Below are 23,395 nucleotides of genomic sequence, written 5' to 3'. Positions count from 1 at the left end.
TGCGTGCCACCTGTGGCATGCATGCCATAGGTTTGCCACCACGGACCCAGACTCTGGGTCAACTGCCCCAGCCTGCACCAATATCTCTTCGAACGCCCCTTTTCCCAATGCGCCCTCTTCTGTTAATTCCCAAAGGGCAGGCTGAGAATCTGTTTAGTTTCTGAGTCTGAAGAATGAGACTCAACTCAGTAACCTAGTTTTACAACTATAATTGAAATGAGACCGCTTTATGTGAGTGTTGGCAGCAAACTTTCCAATGCTACCCAGCAGGGGAATAGGATCCAAAAGCAATGGGGAGAAGGGAGGCTGAATTAAAAAAAAACCCTCAAAGATCACATGATCCTAATCAATTACTGTCTTATCTTCATTGTTTTAAACTACATTCTGTTTCCTGAAAACAATTTCTACATTGGTGACAGTACAGTTAATAATTCTGTTTCTAACATTTCATCTGAGCCTAATCACTGTCCCTGGCTTTTAATTAACAAAGCTTTTTTTTCTAGTCTGTGGGCCCCAGATATGATTGTGCTAAGAATTATGCGAGTGAAACAGTGGACCACCCAGAACAAACCCAAGTTGGGGGAAAGTGTTTTCATAGAAAGCAACCTAAACAACTACTGAACAATTATAGCATCTCAAAAACTGCTCTTCGAAGAAGGGGGATGAGTAACGGTATGAATTTAGGGATCTTATTTTCACCTTATTTTATTGAATAAATCCCAGTTGTCTGAACGTAGAGACATGTAAAAGAGTATCTGCTGCAAATCACGGGACAAAGCACCCAGCTTTTTATGAATGTACTGCTTTATGTATTTCTTCCTAGGTGGCCTGCAGCCATGCCAGCCGCTAACACGATGACAGGAAGTGCCTTCCCCAATGTGGAGAGCAAGCCTGACATCATTATTTGCAAAAAAACTGAGAGGTAAATATTCTTAATGTTCTGTTTGTGCTGATTTCCAAATGAGGGAAGGGTAGGCAGGAATTTAATATAAGTAGTCTTTGCTTAATGACCAGTCACTTAATAGCCGTTTGAAGTTACGACAGACTCCCAAATAGTTAGTTACAAGCCTTCCTCAAAGTTATGACTGACACAACACATACGCTGTGGTCATACAGTTATATTTTGGGTGCTTGGCAATTGACTCACCTTTACAACCATTTATATTAACCCAGGGTCACATGATAGCCTTTTATGATGTTTTTTGCTGTTTTCTGGCTAAAAATGTCCATTTGAACATGTGGTTTGCTTAACGACTGCAGGGACTCATGTTACAACCATTGTAAAAATGGTCATAAAACTGAGTCAGGTCACATAATGACCGCCCTGACTTACAACCAAAGTGCCTTCTGTTGACCTCAGCTTCACTGAGGCCCCAGTAGGGGATTTATTTTATTGTTTTGGATGGGGGTACGGAATATCTATTCTCCTTATTTATTTCTGTTTTATTGTCATTAATCATGGCTTTAGAAACTTAACCAGGACATAAAGTAGGGGAGAAGAGGGGAAAATTTAAAAGAGGCAGTCAAATTTATTCATAACTTTTTTATTTGAACCAAGACCCTGACCTGGATTTTGGAAGCTTTGCTAGAAATATAAGCCCTAGTATTTCAGTACTGGACAAAGGGCTTTTTGTTATATTAGTATGTTTTAACTACATGTGCTAAATTGATCTTTTTCTGTTACTCTGGCTGTGGCTTTTATTGTTTATATTTAGGTATGAAACATCCCTAATACATTGTAAGCTGTGGGAATATACCATAATTTTATATGCTATAAATAACATATAAATCTTAAAAATAATAAGTAATAATAAGTAATCAATTGCAATTTAAAATCCCCCTGTTTAATAGTCCCTCCTTCCGAAATCCTATTAACTTGAGGATAAGATTTTAAGAAACTCTCAGCACTTTATTCATCTCTGGTAGTTTAGCCTCATACAATAAACTGTTAAGTAGAAAGGTTTTCATTCTAATTTAAACATATATTTAAAGTCCATGTGCTCTAGGTATTCAGAGTAAAGGCATGAGTAGTGTCCATACAAATATTTTCTTTTATATAGATAACCCATCTAGGACCTTAAAACTAGCATCTTACCTAGTTTGGCTTTTAAGAAAGGAGGGGATTTTGAATAGTTTCCAGACATACTCAGGTTAATCTGCTAATATAGGGAAGGGGAAAAATTCCAAATAGTTTTATGTTGACAAATGAGAAATATATTTATTTTGGCATGAGCTTTGGTATGATCAAACAAACGGATTTATGAAGAATAGTGTTTTGTTTTAAGGTGCTACTGGACACTTTGGTAAATAAATGAGGTGCTAGATGTTAATGTTTTACTGAAAAGATAAAAAAGCACTCCTTTTTGCAGATAAATTTAGATTAGTGGGAAGACAGAAAAAAAATTACAGGAAAAATTATTTAATAATTCTACTCTCCTGTATCTTTTAAATTAAAGTGTCATACATTTAATATTCAACTAAATATTAAATCCAGCTCACGACACTGTACTGAAATGATGAATACCAACCTGTAAATTTCTCTACTGAAAAGATGAATACCACCAACCTGTAACACTTTCCCTTTTTGCCTAGGATCAGGTTTGCAAGTCCAAATAATACAGCTGCAAAAACAGGATTTTGGGGTGGGCTTTCAAAGCATAATTGGTCGGAGAGCTTTGCCTTCACACCCAAACTACTGCCTAAAACAGAACTAGATACTGTGGCAGAGAGTCCACTGAAAACCATAAAGAAATTGATGCTGGATCCAAGACTGGACTGTTTTCAGCAGAATATGCTAAGTCCCAAGATGATCATTGGAGATCCATCAGTAGATCTCAACATGCGGGAAAGCGGCAGGATTCTAAGGAAGCAAATGGGTGGCTGTCAGAATCTTCGGACTGTTGGGAAAGTCAACTTGAAAAACAAGCCTTTAAGTATCAAGGACAAGATTTCAGAATGGGAAGGAAAAAAGGAAATTCCAGCTCCGGTGTCCCCATGGAAGGAGGAGGACCAAAGTATTAAAGAGGAACCCAGTCCAGTTTTGGGTGTAATGGAGAAGATGTCTAGGAATAGTGTTGCAATGAGAGAAGTGGAGAATAAGAGGCCCCCAAATTACAAGGGGCCAAGCAAGGAGGATGAGAGGCATGTCGGAACTTTTAAAAATGCTGGGCAGCATGTTGTAAGGAAAACTGATGTGAAATCAAGGGAGGAAGAATGTAATTTCAGTGTGGGTAAATGTACTGAGTTGAAGGACAGTAGGAAGGAAGTCCAGAAGGAGAACCTGTCTGTCTTGAGCCAGGTCAAGAAGCTGGAGCAGGCCTTGAAGTGTGGGTCAGCTGAAGCCCAGCCCCAGCTACCAGGTACTTATTATTCTCCACATTGTCTGCAAGAGAAGACAGGTGAGGATCAGGAGCCATCAGAAGGCCAGGAAAGTACCAACTGCCTAGAAGTAAGTAAGTGGCTCCTTGGCTTGGATACTGAAGCCAGAGAGCCAATCTTTGGGACTTTGGAAGAGGTGAAACCATCTTGGGTGAAATGCAGATCTCACAATGAAGAAAATGTATATATGGAGCCTGGCTTGCCAGAGAAGAAACCTTTTATCAACCCGCTTCCTAAGCCCCGACGGACTTTTAAACACGAAGGTGAAGTGGGGTGGATTCTTCCTGCTCCGAATAAGAGACTCCTTCCCCCTCTCCCTTCTATTCCACCCCCTCCTCTGCCTTCCTCGCCTCCCCCCTCAGCCATTAGTAGAAGGCTGAGGAATGGAAAGCTTAAGGCTAATGCAGATCACAGGTATTACTATATATTGATTATATCTGTTTCTCTTATAGTGTTATTTTTAATGAACAATATATTTTTTATGTATTCTGCTACATGAAATGGGGATATACTTCTATTAAATTTACTCATACCATGGGTAGTGGGACTAAGAGAATGAATTAAAAACTTCATGAACAGATAGATTTGGAAGAGGGATTTGGAAGGAATGAGAGGTGGATTCATGCAGATATTCTGGGAATCAATCCAAGACTAAAGAACAGGGAAGAGGGTGGGGGGGGGAGAGTCAGAAGCAGCCAGATATTTTCAGATAGCTAGAGACAAAGTGAAAGCCCTGTGTAAGAATCTCTTGACATGTTGGAGAAAGGAAAGCCATAGCCTGGGGGGGGGGGGTTTAAGATCTAGAGCAAAACTTTTTGATGGTTGCTTACTGTGACATAAAGGTATAAAATACACTTTTTCTCCAGTAATACTTTGAGTGATTTGCTTTATTATCTTCTTCTGAGATATCTACCTTTTTTTCCCACCACCTCTCTGCTCTTTCTAAATAAATGCCCTAGAAAGTCCTATGAATTTGAAGATTTGTTGCAATCCTCCTCTGAGAATGGCCGAGTGGATTGGTACGCTCAAAGCAAGATGGCCCTAACCCGCACTTTATCAGAGGAAAACGTCTATGAAGATATTCTAGGTAGGCATTCTGGAGATGAAGAGCAACTATTGTGAGCTTTGTGCTGTAAGGTACTCTGTGGATGTGTGAATATTTAGTGCAAGTGTGTGTGGCATTTTTCAAACCATAGGCTTCAGTATAGAGTTGTTTTCTAGAAGATCAGAGGGGTAGAAATTACAATAATGCCCCGTAAGGATAAGGATGGGCACCAACAGTTTTCCTGATATTGTTGAACTCTAATTTCTGCAAATATGAGTGTTGCCATGCTATTTGGGACTGATCAAAATTCAGCATCTGGAAAACTTGCATGTTTAAAGTAACATCTCCTTGGTGTATTAGGGCATGTATATACATAATTTTTGAGGTTAGAACGGATTTTTATGGCATGAAATATCCTCTTATTTATAGGAATAACATACAGTGCATGACAGAACTGTAACCCTGGCAAGTACTTCTAGTCAACAGAAAGCAATAGCTGAAGCCAACACAAGCTAATATGAGAAAAGGGAAAAAATACATTATTTCAGTGTTGTATGTATATGTCAAAGCAAGGAAGACATTTCCATGTATACAGTAGTATGCATACTACTACCTTGAGTAAAACCTGATCCATATATGATCCATCAGTTTGCTAGTATGTAATAATTAATGAGTTCTAAACAAGTTTTTAATACTTAGCTTAAACTAAAGTAATAGCCACAATCCAACATAGAATAAAATGTGAAAATCAATATGCAAAAAGCACATCTTATTGATTGACTCATAATAGTAAACAGAGATTTTTTTTAAAAAAAATACTCTGATGAATAAGTTGGAATAGGCTGATTTGCTTGTAGCAGTAAGCCATACACTAAGCCCCAAATAAACCAATTGCATTATACTTTTAATATGATATGTGAATCCAACTTCTTTGTTGAGTTGTGCCTATAAGAAGTTTAATAATTTAATTTGTATACCGCCCTTCTCCCGAAGGACTCAGGGCGGTGAACATTTCCAGTTTAGAATGCACCTTCAGTACGCTCTCCTCCTTTCAGCATGCTTCAGCACTTTATTTTTAATCTTTTCTTCCAAAACTATTCTTCAATTTTCCTTTCCTTTCCTTTTCCCCTTATGCCATCCAGTCATGATGTTGGCACTGGCTACTTATGTTCAGGTATGACTCTTTAAAAAAAAAAGAACAATAATTGTTGGAACCTGGTTTAAAAGCTTATCTTGGACCAGTCACTCTTTTTCAGCCTAATGGTCCTCAGAAGGTTTTTTTTTTTGGGTGGCTGGGATAGAGAACATTGGAAGAGGAAGTCTTCAGGTTTTAGCAGTCATGGTCTTTTTATATTTCAGTGAATCCCTCAGTGAATAGAAGCTGACACTGCCTTTGCATGGTGTAGCATTAAAGCCAACTTTCTGCAAAGTTGAATGCATACTCATTCCTTAAATGCAGCTGTTTACAAATTCAGATTAAGAAAATACTGTAATGCATGTGGTATAAAAGTTTGAGTAGCTTTCTGGTTGAATTACTGTTACTCTTTTTTTTAATGTACAGTTATCAAGTAAGGTCCACAGAGATATGACTCCTTAAGTCTGCAATTCCACAAGTGAACAAATACCCTGATTGTCCTAACTCTCAGGTTGTGACCTTTAACCACCTTAAGCTCCCCATCTGAATATCTGAAAATGAAGATAATTCATTTTCACAAAGCATGGGAAGGTACTAAAAATTTGTATATGCTTCCAGCTAGTGATTTTACTTGTGAGAAATACTGTCAAGGAATGGAACATGTATGGAAGTCAAGGCACATTGTGGAAGACCACAAAAAAAATAAAATGCCAGGAAATGGTCACAGCTGCAAAACAGAATCCGCAGATCAGTGCAAATAACTGCTGAAAAGATTAGGTGATACTGGAGTAGCTCCTTAGGTGCACAATGCAATGTTGCTTATGTCACAAGTACCTGCACAAAAACATTCTTAGAAGGACACCTTGTCTTTGACCATTTTTCACACTTACGACCATTGCAGCATCCCCGTGGTCACATGATCAAAATTCAGATGCTTGGCAACGGACTCATACTTTTGACGGTTATCCTGGGGGTCACGTGATCATCCTTTGCCACCACATGATAAGCTAAGTCAATGGGAAAGCCAAATTCACCTAACAACGGTGTTACTAACTTAACAACTGTAGTGATTCACTTAACAACTGTGGCAAGAAAGGTCGTAAAATAGGGCAAATTCACTTAACTGTCTCATTTAGCCACAAAAGTTTTGGGCTCAATTGTGGTTGTAGGTCGAGGACTCTTGTATATGCTGATGGCAGTTTGTGAATGAGATGGAACCTCATTCTGCCCACAAATGTCATTTCCAGCTTCTTAGGAAAAACTTGTATTTTGTTTTATGTACATGTACATTTATTGGCTTGGTTTTCAATTCCAGATTTACCAGCAAAAGAAAACCCCTATGAAGATATCGAGACAAATAGTCATTGCCTAGGGAAGAAATGTGGCCTGAACTTTCCAACATCTCCTTCTTCTATTCCTGGCACACCCACAAAGGTAACCTGATCGAATCCGAACATCCACTGCCCACAAGCTATACACTTTGGCTGTTCTTATGGAGATACAGTGGTCAGAAAATTGGTATCTTCAGGGAAGAAAATGACTAATCCTTTGTTCAGCATGGTTTCTCATCTTGGATTAACTCCCTAAGGGAGTTGATTTTTTTCCTGCTAACTGAATTTGGTGACTTTAAAGGAGTAAAACTGACCCTTTGTCAGAATCCATTTATATCACATTCATAAATGTATGTTTAAAACATTATTCCCCCCCCCATGGATTCTGCCATCTCCCGAGGAAGGAGGAGCGCATGTGGATTCAGCCTGCCTTAGGTTATTTCAAAGACCAAGGGAAACCTTTTGAACTGGGGGAACAAAAGGGAGGGTTAGAGAAGAAGGCATCTGGCCTGTGTCTCCATTTGAATCTGTAGAGGAAGAAGGCAATAACCATAAAGATTCAAAGTTCCTTTTTTTCCCTTGAAAGGGATGACATGAAGTAAAATGATGGGGGCTGACCAAATGGGGTTGAGGGAAGGGGGGGTTGAACTGGGATCTCTTTATAGAGTTTCAATTTGTAAAACAATACTAAGTCCTGTCTTTTATTTCCACAACCAAGCATGTCCTAGTAAAAATTCCTTTTGGACTAGAACTGACTCCAAGAGTTTTTGTTTTCCTAAGACATGGATTGGGGTGGGTCCTGACACCCTTCTTAGTTTTGGTTTTCTGGACTTAGAAATAGGGCACTCTGGACTTATTCTTACTGTATATATTTTTGGAGAGTTCTTGCCAATTCGTAACCATAAAGAAATTCTGTAAGACCATACGCCACTTTTCTAAGGCTGGCTGAAAAGTGGAACTTTGGAATGAACAGGAGGCCCTGTTACCTGTGAAATCATCCTTTCTGACTGAGAGCTAAGGTTTGGCCTGGGATCTTGTTGAATATGTATGGACAATGTCAGGGGCCACAACTCAGCTTTCTGTAGCCTTCTGCTGACATCATAAGAAGAGGTGGAATTCATTTCTCAATAGGAAGATCGAGATTGCTGGGCAACCAACCCATTCTTACGTTTAACACCCCTTGCCTTCTAAATAGTCTAAAATTCAGGTGATAAAGCAGTACACAAAATATTACAGTTGAACGGCTGGATTTTAGTGGTGAGATTTTAGACATTTATAAGAAGGATTGAGAGCAGTCTTCTGTTTCCAGTCCAAACTCAAACCACTTTTGGAAATCCCAGTTTTTCCATCACATTTTGGGAGCTTTATCTTGTGCTAGAGGGAGGTTCGCAAATGGCTTGTGTGCCATGGAATTTTGCACTTCCATTCTTTGAAGAGTTTCAGGGATTTTTAGTACTTAGTAGGAAAAGTACTGTCCTGTCCACTACCACCACTGTCCATATTCAGGGGTAGTGGAGGAAAGGTAAGAATGAGGTTAGAACACAAGTTGAAATTTCCTATATAAAAATAAGATGAATGGACCTCAATAGAGCAAAAGATGAAGAAGTACAAGGAACTCCGTTAATGAGAAATTGTGCATTTAAAACAGAAATGCTCTTGCAAATATTTATGCAGGACTCTGCATATATATATATGTATTTGATAACCTATTTGAAAGTTAAGTTGCTGTAGTATAGAGACAGAACACTCTTGTGTTACTACTGTCTACCAATCCCTAACTGTTCTCCAGATAATATAGGAATGAATCAGGGAAAATGTTAGTGTTTTTGGATGTACAGGGGAGTTCTGTGGAGGGAGGGATCTGTGGAGGGAGTTCATTTTGGTAACTGCACTCTGTATTTTTGATATTCAGTCTGGAGATAAGATTCTATGTAGCTGGCAGCTGATATCTTCCAAGTGATGGGGGAATTGTATTTTTTGTTTTGTTTCCTGGGTTAGTATAATGCCACTTTCTTTCTAATGCCATTAACAGAATGAGAAAGTGATCCGAGGAGTCTTTGCTGCTCTCTGAGCTTGGTTTTCTTGCAGATGTTTCATTACCCTAACTAGATAACATCACCAGTCAATGAACTAGTGGATGGGCGAGCACTGATGATGCTACTTAGTTTGGGGAATGAAACGTCTGCAAGAAAGCAACCAAGCTCAGTGAGCACCAAAGACTCCTTATTTCAACCCTGAGGTAGAAATGTCCTCAGAATGTGGTCTGTTCGAAAGAGTGATGATGTTGATGAAATTACTGAAGGCATTAGCTGAGTACCTTTATTTGGGCAGCTCCACATCAAATTATAACCATTTAGGTCTAAGGCTGGCTTAGACTCAGATCGATTCAAAGAGTTAAGCAGAGACAAGAGACATGCAAATAAAAAAAAATCTGCTGTGCAAATTAGTTTACCATTAGCACTAAATTGTGCCAGAAACTGTAGTGAATACAAAAGTCATTGATACCTTTTCTTCCAAAGGGAGTGTGTTGTAAGTGAAATTTTGTCTGAAGCTGGAGTGAGGAGAAAGATTGTGAACTTGGGCCACCATTTCTGTTCTGAATAGACAGGAGCAAATGTTGCAGTTCTGCTACTACTAGTTTTTGCATTCATTTGCATGTGTTTTGTGGATGGCTATTTGAAAAAAAAGGAAAATAGGGACAATTCATCTTCATCTTCATTGTATAGCTACTTCCACCAAATCATAGTTCTGCTTTTACTTTTTAAAAGCATTTAGAAATACAGCTGGGTCAATACAAGGACATTTTATGATCTCACAAAGATGGAAAAAGCGTTTTATTTATTGCTTGCATTCTGTAAAAATGCAAACAGGAACCAGCTAATTAGTAATATGATTCATTATGCAGTTAGCACTTGATACGTTTTCTATTACTGCTCATTGAAGAGAGAATTTCACTCAACAGTGAACTTATTTCAACATATTGGTCTTTTGAGAATTAAAAATGAAAGTCACAATTGCTGTAGTTGCAATCAATACCTGAGGTTGCTTTGTAACCCTGATTTTGCTTTGTGCTCTCGCAACAACTTTATCTCTGCTTTTCCAGCAGCCAGAATTTGAAATTGAATTTGACCTACTGTGTCCTAAGAAACTCATGAACAAATGCCAGACCATTCTGTTGTTTTACTGGATAAAATCAATAGCTAAATAACAGGTTCAAGGAATTCATGGCTCATAAATATGCAATTGTATGGTTGCTTAAACAAGCTTCTGAAGCCACTGGTGATGATTATTGGCTGACAAGAGTATTGGGCCATATAACATCTGGGTCTGATGTGGTACAATAGCTTCTTATTTTTCCAATCCAAGTGTCTGTGGTTGCTTCGCTGATTAGTTTTGTTGGCTCAGTTCCATAGAGCTTCGGAAAGCTAGTTGTGCAAGCAATAAGTACTGTTTCTATCATGGTCATGAGACTTCTCAGCAAACTGTTGTGGAATATATATATATATTGACCTGCTAGATAACCCTATGAAAAAAAATCTAAGCATAGTTTCGAATCTTGCAGAAATGTCTAAGATTTCTGCTTATCTGAAGGATCATTCACAGGAAAGATATATTTCAGTTTGGAGGAGATGGATAAATTATATTCAAAACAAATATGGGACTAAAAAGTACCATTTAGCTTATGAGTAGATTTTAGTGGGATATTGTTATTGGTACGTTGTTTGTAGTTATGTTAAAAGAGAGTTAAAGGGCATTATGAATTTGGTTAATTGTATATTATGCATAATTTTTATTTAGAATATGATTATTGTAACTATAATCCTGTATTTAGCTCTGGGAAGTGGGGGAGGGGAAGTGGGTGGGTTTGGGGTGGGAGGGATTTGGGGATATATTGTAAAATTTTGTTTTTGTAAAACTCTTTAATAAAAAAAAATCTAAGCAAGTGTTAAAGATTGTTGGCACTAATAACCAGCGAAGAATTCTGGCAACTAATGTTTTAATGTTTCTTATGTTGAAACATTACAGACTCTTTAAAAAAAAGATAAAGGCAGTGTCTGATGCTCCCCATTTCCCCCCATTGTGGTCTGTCTCTTTAGGTCCTCTCTAAGCCCATCTTCTTTAGGCAGAACTCAGAACGCAGAAGTTTCAAATTATTAGACATACGGAAACCGACTCGGGATGGGACTTATTCTCCTTCCAAAATCAGCCCCCCTTCCACTCCTAGCAGTCCTGATGACACTTTCTTCTCCTTGGGTGATTCTCAGAATGGCAAGAAAAGAAGGAAAATTTCCAAGGTATTTTTTTTTCTTTAAAGATTTTTTTGGTGACTTAGAAAAGACTGTGAAGAATTAGAAGCAGTGTTCAGAAATTGTTATTTTAAGTCTTGTCTAGGAAATAAAGTAAAAGGGACGCGGTGGCTCAGTGGGTTAGGACACTGAGCTTGTCGATCAGATGATCGGCAGTTTGGCGGGTCGAATCCCGAGTGCCGCGTAGCAGAGTGAGTGCCTGTTACTCGTCCCAGCTTCTGCCAACCTAGCAGTTCGAAAGCACGTAAAAATGCAAGTAGAAAAATAGGGACCACTACGGTGGGAAGGTAAAAGCGTTCCGTGCGCCTTTGGCGTCTAGTCATGCCGGCCACATGACCACGGAGATGTCCTCGGACAAGCGCTGGCTCTTCGGCTTTGAAACAGAGATGAGCACCGGCCCCTAGAGTCGGAAACGACTAGCATGCATGTGCGGGGGAACCTTTACCTTTACTAGGAAATAAAGTATTAATTTCACCTACATAGTCCTGAAAGTTCTCTGAATTTTGAGAGAACAGCTTTTTTAAAATTAAGTACCGTATATACTTGAGTATAAGCCGACTCGAGTATAAGCCGAGACCCCCAATTTCACCCCCAAAAACTGGAAAAAAGTTGGTGACTCGAGTATAAGCCGATCCGCCGTTCTGCAAGCCTGCAAGCCCAAGTTTGACATGTCTGATGTAGACACCAAATTATTAAAATTAATAAAAAATAACATTAAACATCAGCTGGTTATATTGTGACAAAAAAGGCTTTCTTGTCATATAATTGTAGGAGCTCCTAAATCTTTGAAGCAATTGTCAACTGAACAAGGGAAATACTTCCAAATAATTTTGCTTTCCTGATTATCTACGGAAGTGCATACTATTTTACTTTTTTAACAATCTGAATTTATGGGAGAATCTCATGAAAAAAATATCAACACAGAAAGATAATAGGAGGAGGAGGGAAGATGAGCAATTGAAGGATTGGAATGGAAATAAGAAAATATAGGTACTCCTCAACTCACAACCGTTTGTTTAGTGACTGAAAAAGTGACTTATGACTGTTTTTCATACTTACGACCATTGTGGCATCCCCATGGGCATGTGATCAAAATTCAGACGCTTGGCAACTGACTCATATTTATGACCGTTGCAGTGTCCCGGGGTCCTGTGATTCTCTTTTGAGACCTGCAGATAAGCAAAGTCAATGGGGAAGCCAGATTCACTTAACAACCGTGTTACTAACTTAACACCTCCACTGATCCACTTAACAACTGTGGCAAGAAAGGTCATAAAATGGGGCAAAACTCACTTAAATGGTCACTTAACAGAAATTTTGGGCTGAGTTGTGGTCATAAGTTGAGGACTACCTGTAATTACCTTGGTAGATAAAATAAGGTGGGCATCATTTTTTTTTAAAAAAATGATGGATTTGTGGAAAGAAGAAAGCATTTACTTTTTCTTCTTTACGTTAAGCAGCTGGTGTTAAAAATCAATGCCATTTATGAGGCTCGAAGAGGGAAGAAGCGCGTCAAGAGATTGTCACAGTCTACAGAGTCCAGTTCAGGGAGAGGTAAGGAAAGTCTGTTGCTGGACCAGTGGTCTTTTTGGACAACTTGACCTGGGCCTGGATTTGGAGCCTACTCAGTATTGTTCAATAGTAAAGAGATTTCCTTAATAACAGCCAGTTATAAAGGATAGGATGCTACTGCCTCAGTTGCCTTTTTTCTGTAATATGTAGTACTACCGTATATACTTGAGTATAAGCCGACTCGAGTATAAGCCAAGACCCCCAATTTCACCCCCAAAAACTGGGAAAAGTTGTTGACTCGAGTATAAGCCGATCCGCCGTTCTGCAAGCCTCCGCCACCGGCGGAGGCTGGATCCGCCATTTTGCAAGCCTGAATACACAGGAATACCCTGTGTGGCTGCGGCTCTCGGGGAAGCCCTGGCTGTCCGCTTCCTCACTCCACGCTGCCATTCGGGGCCCGCGCGTTCCCCGGGCAAATCGCGGGGCCCAGCAGGCGAGGAAACACGCCCGTTCCAGTCGCCCCCCCTTCCCTCAGGAGACGCGAAGCAAGTGACCGCCCGGAGCTTACCGAGGACTTGCGTGCGGTCTCCGTTCCTCCTGCCGACGTTTGGGGAGGTTTGCGCGCCTCCCCAAACCTCGGCATGTCTCCGTTCCTCCTGCCGACGTTTGGGGAGGTTTGGGCGCCTCCCCAAACCTCCCCAGGTCTCCGTTCCTCCGCGCAGACCTGCCGACGTTTGGGGAGGTTTGGGCGCCTCCCCAAACCTCCCCAGGTCTCCGTTCCTCCTGCCGACGTTTGGGGAGGTTTGGGCGCCTCCCCAAACCTCCCCAGGTCTCCGTTCCTCCGCGCAGACCTGCCGACGTTTGGGGAGGTTTGGGCGCCTCCCCAAACCTCCCCAGGTCTCCGTTCCTCCTGCCGAAGTTTGGGGAGGTTTGGGCGCCTCCCCAAACCTCCCCAGGTCTCCGTTCCTCCGTGCAGACCTGCCGAAGTTTGGGGAGGTTTGGGCGCCTCCCCAAACCTCCCCAGGTCTCCGTTCCTCCTGCCGAAGTTTGGGGAGGTTTGGGCGCCTCCCCAAACCTCCCCAGGTCTCCGTTCCTCCGCGCAGACCTGCCGAAGTTTGGGGAGGTTTGGGCGCCTCCCCAAACCTCCGCAGGTCTCCGTTTCTCCTGCCGAAGTTTGGGGAGGTTTGGGCGCCTCCCCAAACCTCCCCAGGTCTCCGTTCCTCCTGCCGAAGTTTGGGGAGGTTTGGGCGCCTCCCCAAACCTCCCCAGGTCTCCGTTCCTCCGCGCAGACCTACCGAAGTTTGGGGAGGTTTGGGCGCCTCCCCAAACCTCCCCAGGTCTCCGTTCCTCCGCACAGACCTGCCGACGTTTGGGGAGGTTTGGGCGCCTCCCCAAACCTCCCCAGGTCTCCGTTCCTCCTGCCGAAGTTTGGGGAGGTTTGGGCGCCTCCCCAAACCTCCCCAGGTCTCCGTTCCTCCGCGCAGACCTGCCGAAGTTTGGGGAGGTTTGGGCGCCTCCCCAAACCTCCCCAGGTCTCCGTTCCTCCTTCCGAAGTTTGGGGAGGTTTGGGCGCCTCCCCAAACCTCCCCAGGTCTCCGTTCCTCCGCGCAGACCTGCCGAAGTTTGGGGAGGTTTGGGCGCCTCCCCAAACCTCCCCAGGTCTCCGTTTCTCCTGCCGAAGTTTGGGGAGGTTTGGGCGCCTCCCCAAACCTCCCCAGGTCTCCGTTCCTCTGCGCAGACCTGCCGAAGTTTGGGGAGGTTTGGGCGCCTCCCCAAACCTCCCCAGGTCTCCGTTCCTCCTGCCGAAGTTTGGGGAGGTTTGGGCGCCTCCCCAAACCTCCCCAGGTCTCCGTTCCTCCGCGCAGACCTGCCGAAGTTTGGGGAGGTTTGGGCGCCTCCCCAAACCTCCCCAGGTCTCCGTTTCTCCTGCCGAAGTTTGGGGAGGTTTGGGCGCCTCCCCAAACCTCCCCAGGTCTCCGTTCCTCCGCGCAGACCTGCCGACGTTTGGGGAGGTTTGGGCGCCTCCCCAAACCTCCCCAGGTCTCCGTTTCTCCTGCCGAAGTTTGGGGAGGTTTGGGCGCCTCCCCAAACCTCCCCAGGTCTCCGTTCCTCCTGCCGAAGTTTGGGGAGGTTTGGGTGCCTCCCCAAACCTCCCCAGGTCTCCGTTCCTCCGCGCAGACCTGCCGAAGTTTGGGGAGGTTTGGGCGCCTCCCCAAACCTCTCCAGGTCTCCGTTTCTCCTGCCGAAGTTTGGGGAGGTTTGGGCGCCTCCCCAAACCTCCCCAGGTCTCCGTTCCTCCGCGCAGACCTGCCGACGTTTGGGGAGGTTTGGGCGCCTCCCCAAACCTCCCCAGGTCTCCGTTCCTCCTGCCGAAGTTTGGGGAGGTTTGGGCGCCTCCCCAAACCTCCCCAGGTCTCCGTTCCTCCTTCCGAAGTTTGGGGAGGTTTGGGCGCCTCCCCAAACCTCCCCAGGTCTCCGTTCCTCCGCGCAGACCTGCCGAAGTTTGGGGAGGTTTGGGCGCCTCCCCAAACCTCCCCAGGTCTCCGTTCCTCCTGCCGAAGTTTGGGGAGGTTTGGGCGCCTCCCCAAACCTCCCCAGGTCTCCGTTCCTCCGCGCAGACCTGCCGAAGTTTGGGGAGGTTTGGGCGCCTCCCCAAACCTCCCCAGGTCTCCGTTTCTCCTGCCGAAGTTTGGGGAGGTTTGGGCGCCTCCCCAAACCTCCCCAGGTCTCCGTTCCTCCGCGCAGACCTGCCGACGTTTGGGGAGGTTTGGGCGCCTCCCCAAACCTCCCCAGGTCTCCGTTCCTCCTGCCGAAATTGGGGAGGTTTGGGCGCCTCCCCAAACCTCCCCAGGTCTCCGTTCCTCCTGCCGAAGTTTGGGGAGGTTTGGGCGCCTCCCCAAACCTCCCCAGGTCTCCGTTCCTCCGCGCAGACCTGCCGAAGTTTGGGGAGGTTTGGGCGCCTCCCCAAACCTCCCCAGGTCTCCGTTTCTCCTGCCGAAGTTTGGGGAGGTTTGGGCGCCTCCCCAAACCTCCCCAGGTCTCCGTTCCTCCTGCCGAAGTTTGGGGAGGTTTGGGTGCCTCCCCAAACCTCCCCAGGTCTCCGTTCCTCCGCGCAGACCTGCCGAAGTTTGGGGAGGTTTGGGCGCCTCCCCAAACCTCCCCAGGTCTCCGTTTCTCCTGCCGAAGTTTGGGGAGGTTTGGGCGCCTCCCCAAACCTCCCCAGGTCTCCGTTCCTCCGCGCAGACCTGCCGACGTTTGGGGAGGTTTGGGCGCCTCCCCAAACCTCCCCAGGTCTCCGTTCCTCCTGCCGAAGTTTGGGGAGGTTTGGGCGCCTCCCCAAACCTCCCCAGGTCTCCGTTCCTCCTTCCGAAGTTTGGGGAGGTTTGGGCGCCTCCCCAAACCTCCCCAGGTCTCCGTTCCTCCGCGCAGACCTGCCGAAGTTTGGGGAGGTTTGGGCGCCTCCCCAAACCTCCCCAGGTCTCCGTTCCTCCTGCCGAAGTTTGGGGAGGTTTGGGCGCCTCCCCAAACCTCCCCAGGTCTCCGTTCCTCCGCGCAGACCTGCCGAAGTTTGGGGAGGTTTGGGCGCCTCCCCAAACCTCCCCAGGTCTCCGTTTCTCCTGCCGAAGTTTGGGGAGGTTTGGGCGCCTCCCCAAACCTCCCCAGGTCTCCGTTCCTCCGCGCAGACCTGCCGACGTTTGGGGAGGTTTGGGCGCCTCCCCAAACCTCCCCAGGTCTCCGTTCCTCCTGCCGAAATTGGGGAGGTTTGGGCGCCTCCCCAAACCTCCCCAGGTCTCCGTTCCTCCTGCCGAAGTTTGGGGAGGTTTGGGCGCCTCCCCAAACCTCCCCAGGTCTCCGTTCCTCTGCGCAGACCTGCCGAAGTTTGGGGAGGTTTGGGCGCCTCCCCAAACCTCCCCAGGTCTCCGTTCCTCCTTCCGAAGTTTGGGGAGGTTTGGGCGCCTCCCCAAACCTCCCCAGGTCTCCGTTCCTCCGCGCAGACCTGCCGAAGTTTGGGGAGGTTTGGGCGCCTCCCCAAACCTCCCCAGGTCTCCGTTCCTCCGCGCAGACCTGCCGACGTTTGGGGAGGTTTGGGCGCCTCCCCAAACCTCCCCAGGTCTCCGTTCCTCCTGCCGAAATTGGGGAGGTTTGGGCGCCTCCCCAAACCTCCCCAGGTCTCCGTTCCTCCTGCCGAAGTTTGGGGAGGTTTGGGCGCCTCCCCAAACCTCCCCAGGTCTCCGTTCCTCTGCGCAGACCTGCCGAAGTTTGGGGAGGTTTGGGCGCCTCCCCAAACCTCCCCAGGTCTCCGTTCCTCCTGCCGAAGTTTGGGGAGGTTTGGGCGCCTCCCCAAACCTCCCCAGGTCTCCGTTCCTCCTTCCGAAGTTTGGGGAGGTTTGGGCGCCTCCCCAAACCTCCCCAGGTCTCCGTTCCTCCGCGCAGACCTGCCGAAGTTTGGGGAGGTTTGGGCGCCTCCCCAAACCTCCCCAGGTCTCCGTTTCTCCTGCCGAAGTTTGGGGAGGTTTGGGCGCCTCCCCAAACCTCCCCAGGTCTCCGTTCCTCCGCGCAGACCTGCCGAGGTTTGGGGAGGTTTGGGCGCCTCCCCAAACCTCCCCAGGTCTCCGTTCCTCCTGCCGAAGTTTGGGGAGGTTTGGGCGCCTCCCCAAACCTCCCCAGGTCTCCGTTCCTCCTGCCGAAGTTTGGGGAGGTTTGGGCGCCTCCCCAAACCTCCCCAGGTCTCCGTTCCTCCGCGCAGACCTGCCGACGTTTGGGGAGGTTTGGGCGCCTCCCCAAACCTCCCCAGGTCTCCGTTCCTCCTGCCGAAGTTTGGGGAGGTTTGGGCGCCTCCCCAAACCTCCCCAGGTCTCCGTTCCTCCTGCCGAAGTTTGGGGAGGTTTGGGTGCCTCCCCAAACCTCCCCAGGTCTCCGTTCCTCCGTGCAGACCTGCCGAAGTTTGGGGAGGTTTGGGCGCCTCCCCAAACCTCCCCAGGTCTCCGTTCCTCCTTCCGAAGTTTGGGGAGGTTTGAGCGCCTCCCCAAACCTCCCCAGGTCTCCGTTCCTCCGCGCAGACCTGCCGAAGTTTGGGGAGGTTTGGGCGCCTCCCCAAACCTCCCCAGGTCTCCGTTTCTCCTGCCGAAGTTTGGGGAGGTTTGGGTGCCTCCCCAAACCTCCCCAGGTCTCCGTTCCTCCGCGCAGACCTGCCGACGTTTGGGGAGGTTTGGGCGCCTCCCCAAACCTCCCCAGGTCTCCGTTCCTCCTGCCGAAATTGGGGAGGTTTGGGCGCCTCCCCAAACCTCCCCAGGTCTCCGTTCCTCCTGCCGAAGTTTGGGGAGGTTTGGGCGCCTCCCCAAACCTCCCCAGGTCTCCGTTCCTCTGCGCAGACCTGCCGAAGTTTGGGGAGGTTTGGGCGCCTCCCCAAACCTCCCCAGGTCTCCGTTCCTCCTGCCGAAGTTTGGGGAGGTTTGGGCGCCTCCCCTAACCTCCCCAGGTCTCCGTTCCTCCGCGCAGACCTGCCGAAGTTTGGGGAGGTTTGGGCGCCTCCCCAAACCTCCCCAGGTCTCCGTTTCTCCTGCCGAAGTTTGGGGAGGTTTGGGCGCCTCCCCAAACCTCCCCAGGTCTCCGTTCCTCCGCGCAGACCTGCCGACGTTTGGGGAGGTTTGGGCGCCTCCCCAAACCTCCCCAGGTCTCCGTTCCTCCTGCCGAAGTTTGGGGAGGTTTGGGCGCCTCCCCAAACCTCCCCAGGTCTCCGTTCCTCCTGCCAAAGTTTGGGGAGGTTTGGGCGCCTCCCCAAACCTCCCCAAACGTCGCGCAGACCTGCGGACGTTTGGGGAGGCGCCCAAACCTCCCCAAACTTCGGCAGGTCTGCGCGGAGGAACGGAGACCTGGGGAGGTTTGGGGAGGCGCCCAAACCTCCCCAAACGTCGGCAGGAGGAACGGAGACCTGCCGATGTTTGGGGAGGTTTGGGGAGGCGCCCAAACCTCCCCAAATGTCGGCAGGTCTCCGTTCCTCTGCGCCCTGCCTGCCTGCTTCTTTCCGCTGAGGAAAGAAGCAGGCAGGCAGGGCGCGGAGGAACGGAGACCTGCCGACGTTTGGGGAGGTTTGGGGAGGTGCGCGCGCACCTCCCCAAACCTCCCCAAACTTCGGCAGGTCTCGGACGGCGGTGACTTGGGAGAGGTGCGCGCGATCCCGGAAGCACCAAAGCCTCGGCCGCGCACAAGTCCTCGGTAAGTTTTTTTGTTGACTGGAGTATAAGCCGAAGTGTAATTTTTCAGCCCAAAAAGTGGGCTGAAAAATTCGGCTTATACTCAAGTATATACGGTACTTGCCCTATATCCTAGTACTATTACAGGGTACATTTGAGTTTTCAGACTTCAGACTTAACTGTTCTACTTGATCTTTTACAGTAGGATCCATCATTCGTTAACCAAAGCAAGATGCAAAAACATTGCTTTTTGGCTACTTCCTGAGCATTTTCCAACTAGGAATTGAGCTTATTGTCCTTTCATACAAGATTCCTCCCTCCATTTTTGTCCAGTGCACTCCCACAGAGAGGGCCTCCTTAGGGTGCCGTCAGTCAAAGAGTGCCGACTGGCGGCCCCCAGGGGGAGGGCGTTCTCTGTGGGCGCGCCAGACCTTTGGAACCGTTTACCGGTGGAGCTCCGGATGGCTCCCAACCTTCGCTCCTTCCGACGTGACCTAAAAACATATTTATTTAAACAAGCCGGCCTGGTCTGATGGGTTTAGGGGTATTTGAACATTTTGTATTAATTTATTTAATTGGGCTACTGTATTTAATATTTCTTTTAATTTTTATATATTGTATTTTATTGTATTGCCCTGTACACCGCCCTGAGTCCTTCGGGAGAAGGGCGGTATAAAAATTAAATTATTATTATTATTATTATTATTATTATTATTATTATTATTATTATTATTATTATTATTATTATTATTATTATTATTATTTTCCAATCTTCCTTCATTTTAGTAACCTAATTTTGGTGGTGTTTGGTGTTGCTCCCAGTAAACAAAAATCTAAATGATTTACTGCAGTTTTCTAGAAATTTCTTAGTAGTTCCTGACTTATCTTCTGGCCACCCCAACCAGACATCCTACTTTGGGGGGTATAAAAGAACTGATTCCATGATACTTTCTAGGTTTTGCCTGCTATTCAGAAAATAATAATAATTTTTTTAGAAAAGTGATGTTTACTGTTCTTTTCTATTTCCTCCTAGTTACAGATGAAAATAGTGAATCAGACAGTGACACAGAAGAAAAACAAAGAGGTATCAATTGAGAGATGAACTTTAGAGAAGGTTATTGATTCTTGGCTTGAAAGTTGTGGGTTTTCCCCCTTCTAATTTTTTTTTCCTGCCCAAAAATATCAGGGTATGTTTTATGATTGTACTATAGGCCTTCCGTTATTGCAAGTGAATTATTGATTATTTGTTATGATGACTATATGAACATTCATGACCCTAAAAAAGGTTCATTATCCAATATCTGGGTGAGATTCAAGGTGCTGGTGATGACCTATAAAGCCCTAAATGGCTTGGGTCCGGATTATTTGAGGGAACACCTGCTGCCGGCATCAACTCCCCATTGTCCTGTGCGCTCACGCAGGGAGGGCCTTCTAACGGGAACCGCCGGTGAAGGACTGCCGGTGGGTGACTCCCAGAGAGAGGGCCTTCTCTGTGGGTGCGCCTGCCCTTTGGAACCAACTTCCTATGGAACTTAGGACTGCCCCCGACCTCCGTTCGTTTCGCCGGGACCTTAAAACTTGGCTCTTTGAGCTGTCTGGCCTAGACTGAGGGGTTTTTAATTGGGTTTTAAAGTTTTAATTTTGGGGCTTAAATTTAATTACTTCTTTTAAATTTATTTTAACTTTTGTATTGTATGGTTTTAATTGCCCTGTAAACCGCCCTGAGTCCTACAGGAATAGGGCGGTATAGAAGTCAAAATAATAAATAAATAAATATACAACCCAGTCCTTAAAATGTGTCCTCAGAAGTCAATATTTAATGAGCTTTATATCCTAATGCAGCTTTTCCAGACCTGGAGCCTTCCAGATGGTGTCACACCGCAAGTCCTACAATTCCCAGGGAGTTTAGCCAGTGCCCATGGTAGCAGGGAATTCTGGGATTTGCAGTCCAAACATAAGTTCTAGGTTGGGGAATACACTCAAATGATTGTGTTAAGGACTATAGATTTTATAGGTAACAATGAGGTTCTGTGTTTAGCGTTTCAGTTATGTGGATAAACTGCAATTGTGTTAGTTGCAAGTATGGTGAAGTTTGATATCCTTATATTTAATAATTGATATATGCTACCACTCTAGAACATACCACTTCTTTCCCAGACTATGCTGTTTCTACTGAAGCTTGTTCAAGTCTGGCCATTTCATGAGTGATCCTGCAGATTTCCAACTTTTGAGCTATGTGCTCTCCCCTCTCATTATTTTCTATATAAAAAAGTCATATCAACCAACTAACAACAGTGCATTTTTATCTTGATACTCTCTGTATAATGTTTCAGAATGTTTTGATATCCTGGATACAACACAACATAGTTCCAGAATGTTTAGGTCGGCCTTTCTGAACTCTGGTGCCCTTCAGTTGGGTGGGTTTCAGCACTTATGATTATCATCCTACAGGGTCCTTCCTGAGAATGCTTCATACTGATGTCCACACATCTGGAGAATGACCAGGTTAAGAAAGGCTGGCTGAATTCATGGTGAATATGTAGTTTGAAGTGAGACAGAACTTCTAATTGCTGTGGGAGCTGCACCCAAAACAGTTGTTGATTTTGTTGGCTTACCTTTTGTGTAGCTCACAGTCAACGCCTTGTTCATGTAAAATCTCGCCTGAAGCAAGCCCCCAAGTATCACACCTTGGAGAGAGATCTGATTGAGTATCAAGAGAGGCAGCTCTTTGAATATTTTGTTGTAGTGTCATTACACAAGAAGCAAGCTTGTGCACCATATGTCCCTGAAGTTACCCAGCAGTTTCCTTTAAAGGTAAGATTTATTATAGAGAATGCCTGTTCAGACAGAAGCAAAGGAAGGAGTGCTGTGCTCTGTTGGCTAAAAAGGTTCATTATCCAATATCCGGGTGAGATTCAAGGTGCTGGTGATGACCTATAAAGCCCTAAATGGCTTGGGTCCGGGATATCTGAGGGAACACCTGCTGCCGGCATCAAGCTCCCTTCGTCCTGTGTGCTCCCACAGGGAGGGTCTTCTCAGGGTACCGCCAGTAAAAGATTGCCGGCGGACAATACCCAGGGGGAGGGCCTTCTCTGTGGGTGCGCCTGCCCTTTGGAATCAGCTGCCTGTAGAGCTTAGGACTGCCCCTGACCTTCATTCATTCCGCCGGGACTTGAAGACCTGGCTCTTTGAGCTCTCTGGCCTGGTCTGAGCATATTAATTGGAATTTTAACTGTTTTTAACTGGGGTTTTATTGCAAGGTTTATATAATTCTTTTTAATTGATTTTAAGTTTTGTAATTGTTGTATCTGTTTTTTAAAAACCTTGTGAACCGCCCTGAGTCCTACGGGAGAAGGGCGGTATATAAATTGAAAAATAAATAAATAAATAAATTTTAGAAGTTGAAACTCATCTGGGTGATACCATATTAGGGAGGTTGACCTACCCAGTGGTGGGAGAGCCAGGATCCGCAACATTTTTAGGGAAACTGATAGTCACAAAAGATAGGGCAGTGAAGCAAGTGAATAGGCTAGAACTTTCCAATTTATCCTTATGGTTTAAGGTGAAGTTTGTTGCTGATTACTTTCTTAAAACAATGCTGAGTCTATTTCTGGATTTCAATTACAGGTTTTATGTCTCTTTCCTGAAAATGAGCAAATCTGTGCTGCTGATTTAAGCAGTTGTGCTCATAATAAACTCTGGGGACTATATGCAGCCTGTGACTTTACATTGCTTATTCCCTACCAGATCTGAGGCAGTTTGCTTTGTCTTTTGATAACTCTCAACAGAATGTAATTCTAAGAATAAGGATGTTAGCATTGATGTAATAAGTAGCTAAAAGGTAGAGGAAATCTGCAAGACAAGGGAATTCCTCAAGATTAGGCTGCAAATAGGGGAGGAAGGCTGATTGGCTGAGTTATACACACACACACACACACACACACACACACAGACACACACACACACACACAGAGAGAGAGAGAGAGAGAGAGAGAGAGAGAGAGGTTTGTTAGAAGAAGATCTGGTGAGCTAGTCAGACAGCTATATTAATATCCTCCAGACAGATATATATTCTCTTTCATCACTCCATTTATTTAGGAAGCAAGGTAGATGGAGAGAGGAGAAAAAAATTCATGCAATTTTACTTCTACCGAAATAATTACTGGTAAAAACATCTATTCCTTTCTTCTGCTAGCTTGAACGCTCCTTCAAATTCATGAGGGAGGCAGAGGACCAGCTAAAGGCCATTCCACAGTTTTGCTTCCCTGATGCAAAAGACTGGACTCCTGTTTCTCAGTTTAACAGGCAAGTTAAAGGATGGTTCCTTTTTCCCCTTCTTGCCAGCTCCTAAGTTGCCATTACTCATAATGTTAGCTTTATTTATACAGGATTGCTTTTATCATAACAGTCAAAATAAATTTTGACTTCAGCATGAACAGGGGTCTTCAAACTTGCCCTTTTATGACTTTTGGACTTCAACTCCCAGAATTCTT

The 23,395-nt window shown here is 45.7% G+C and overlaps 1 protein-coding gene across 1 annotated transcript in view; it reads left to right on the top strand.

Annotated features, from left to right (window-relative positions):
- Positions 1 to 836: 836 nt before the first annotated feature.
- DENND2A (DENN domain containing 2A) overlaps positions 837 to 23,395 on the top strand; it is a gene marked incomplete at its 5' end in the record, with an annotated part of 44,589 nt that continues 22,030 nt past the window's right edge. The window contains 9 exons of the mRNA XM_083366500.1: positions 837 to 922; positions 2,593 to 3,792; positions 4,338 to 4,465; positions 6,874 to 6,992; positions 10,987 to 11,184; positions 12,654 to 12,750; positions 19,936 to 19,986; positions 21,529 to 21,716; positions 23,098 to 23,207. Coding sequence (XP_083222626.1) covers positions 837 to 922; positions 2,593 to 3,792; positions 4,338 to 4,465; positions 6,874 to 6,992; positions 10,987 to 11,184; positions 12,654 to 12,750; positions 19,936 to 19,986; positions 21,529 to 21,716; positions 23,098 to 23,207 — 2,177 coding nt within the window. The remainder of the gene's footprint in view (positions 923 to 2,592; positions 3,793 to 4,337; positions 4,466 to 6,873; positions 6,993 to 10,986; positions 11,185 to 12,653; positions 12,751 to 19,935; positions 19,987 to 21,528; positions 21,717 to 23,097; positions 23,208 to 23,395) is intronic.

Source organism: Vipera ursinii (assembly GCF_947247035.1).
Source record: "Vipera ursinii genome assembly, chromosome: 6".
Classification (NCBI taxonomy): domain Eukaryota; kingdom Metazoa; phylum Chordata; class Lepidosauria; order Squamata; family Viperidae; genus Vipera; species Vipera ursinii.
This window is presented reverse-complemented; position numbering and strand designations above follow the sequence as displayed.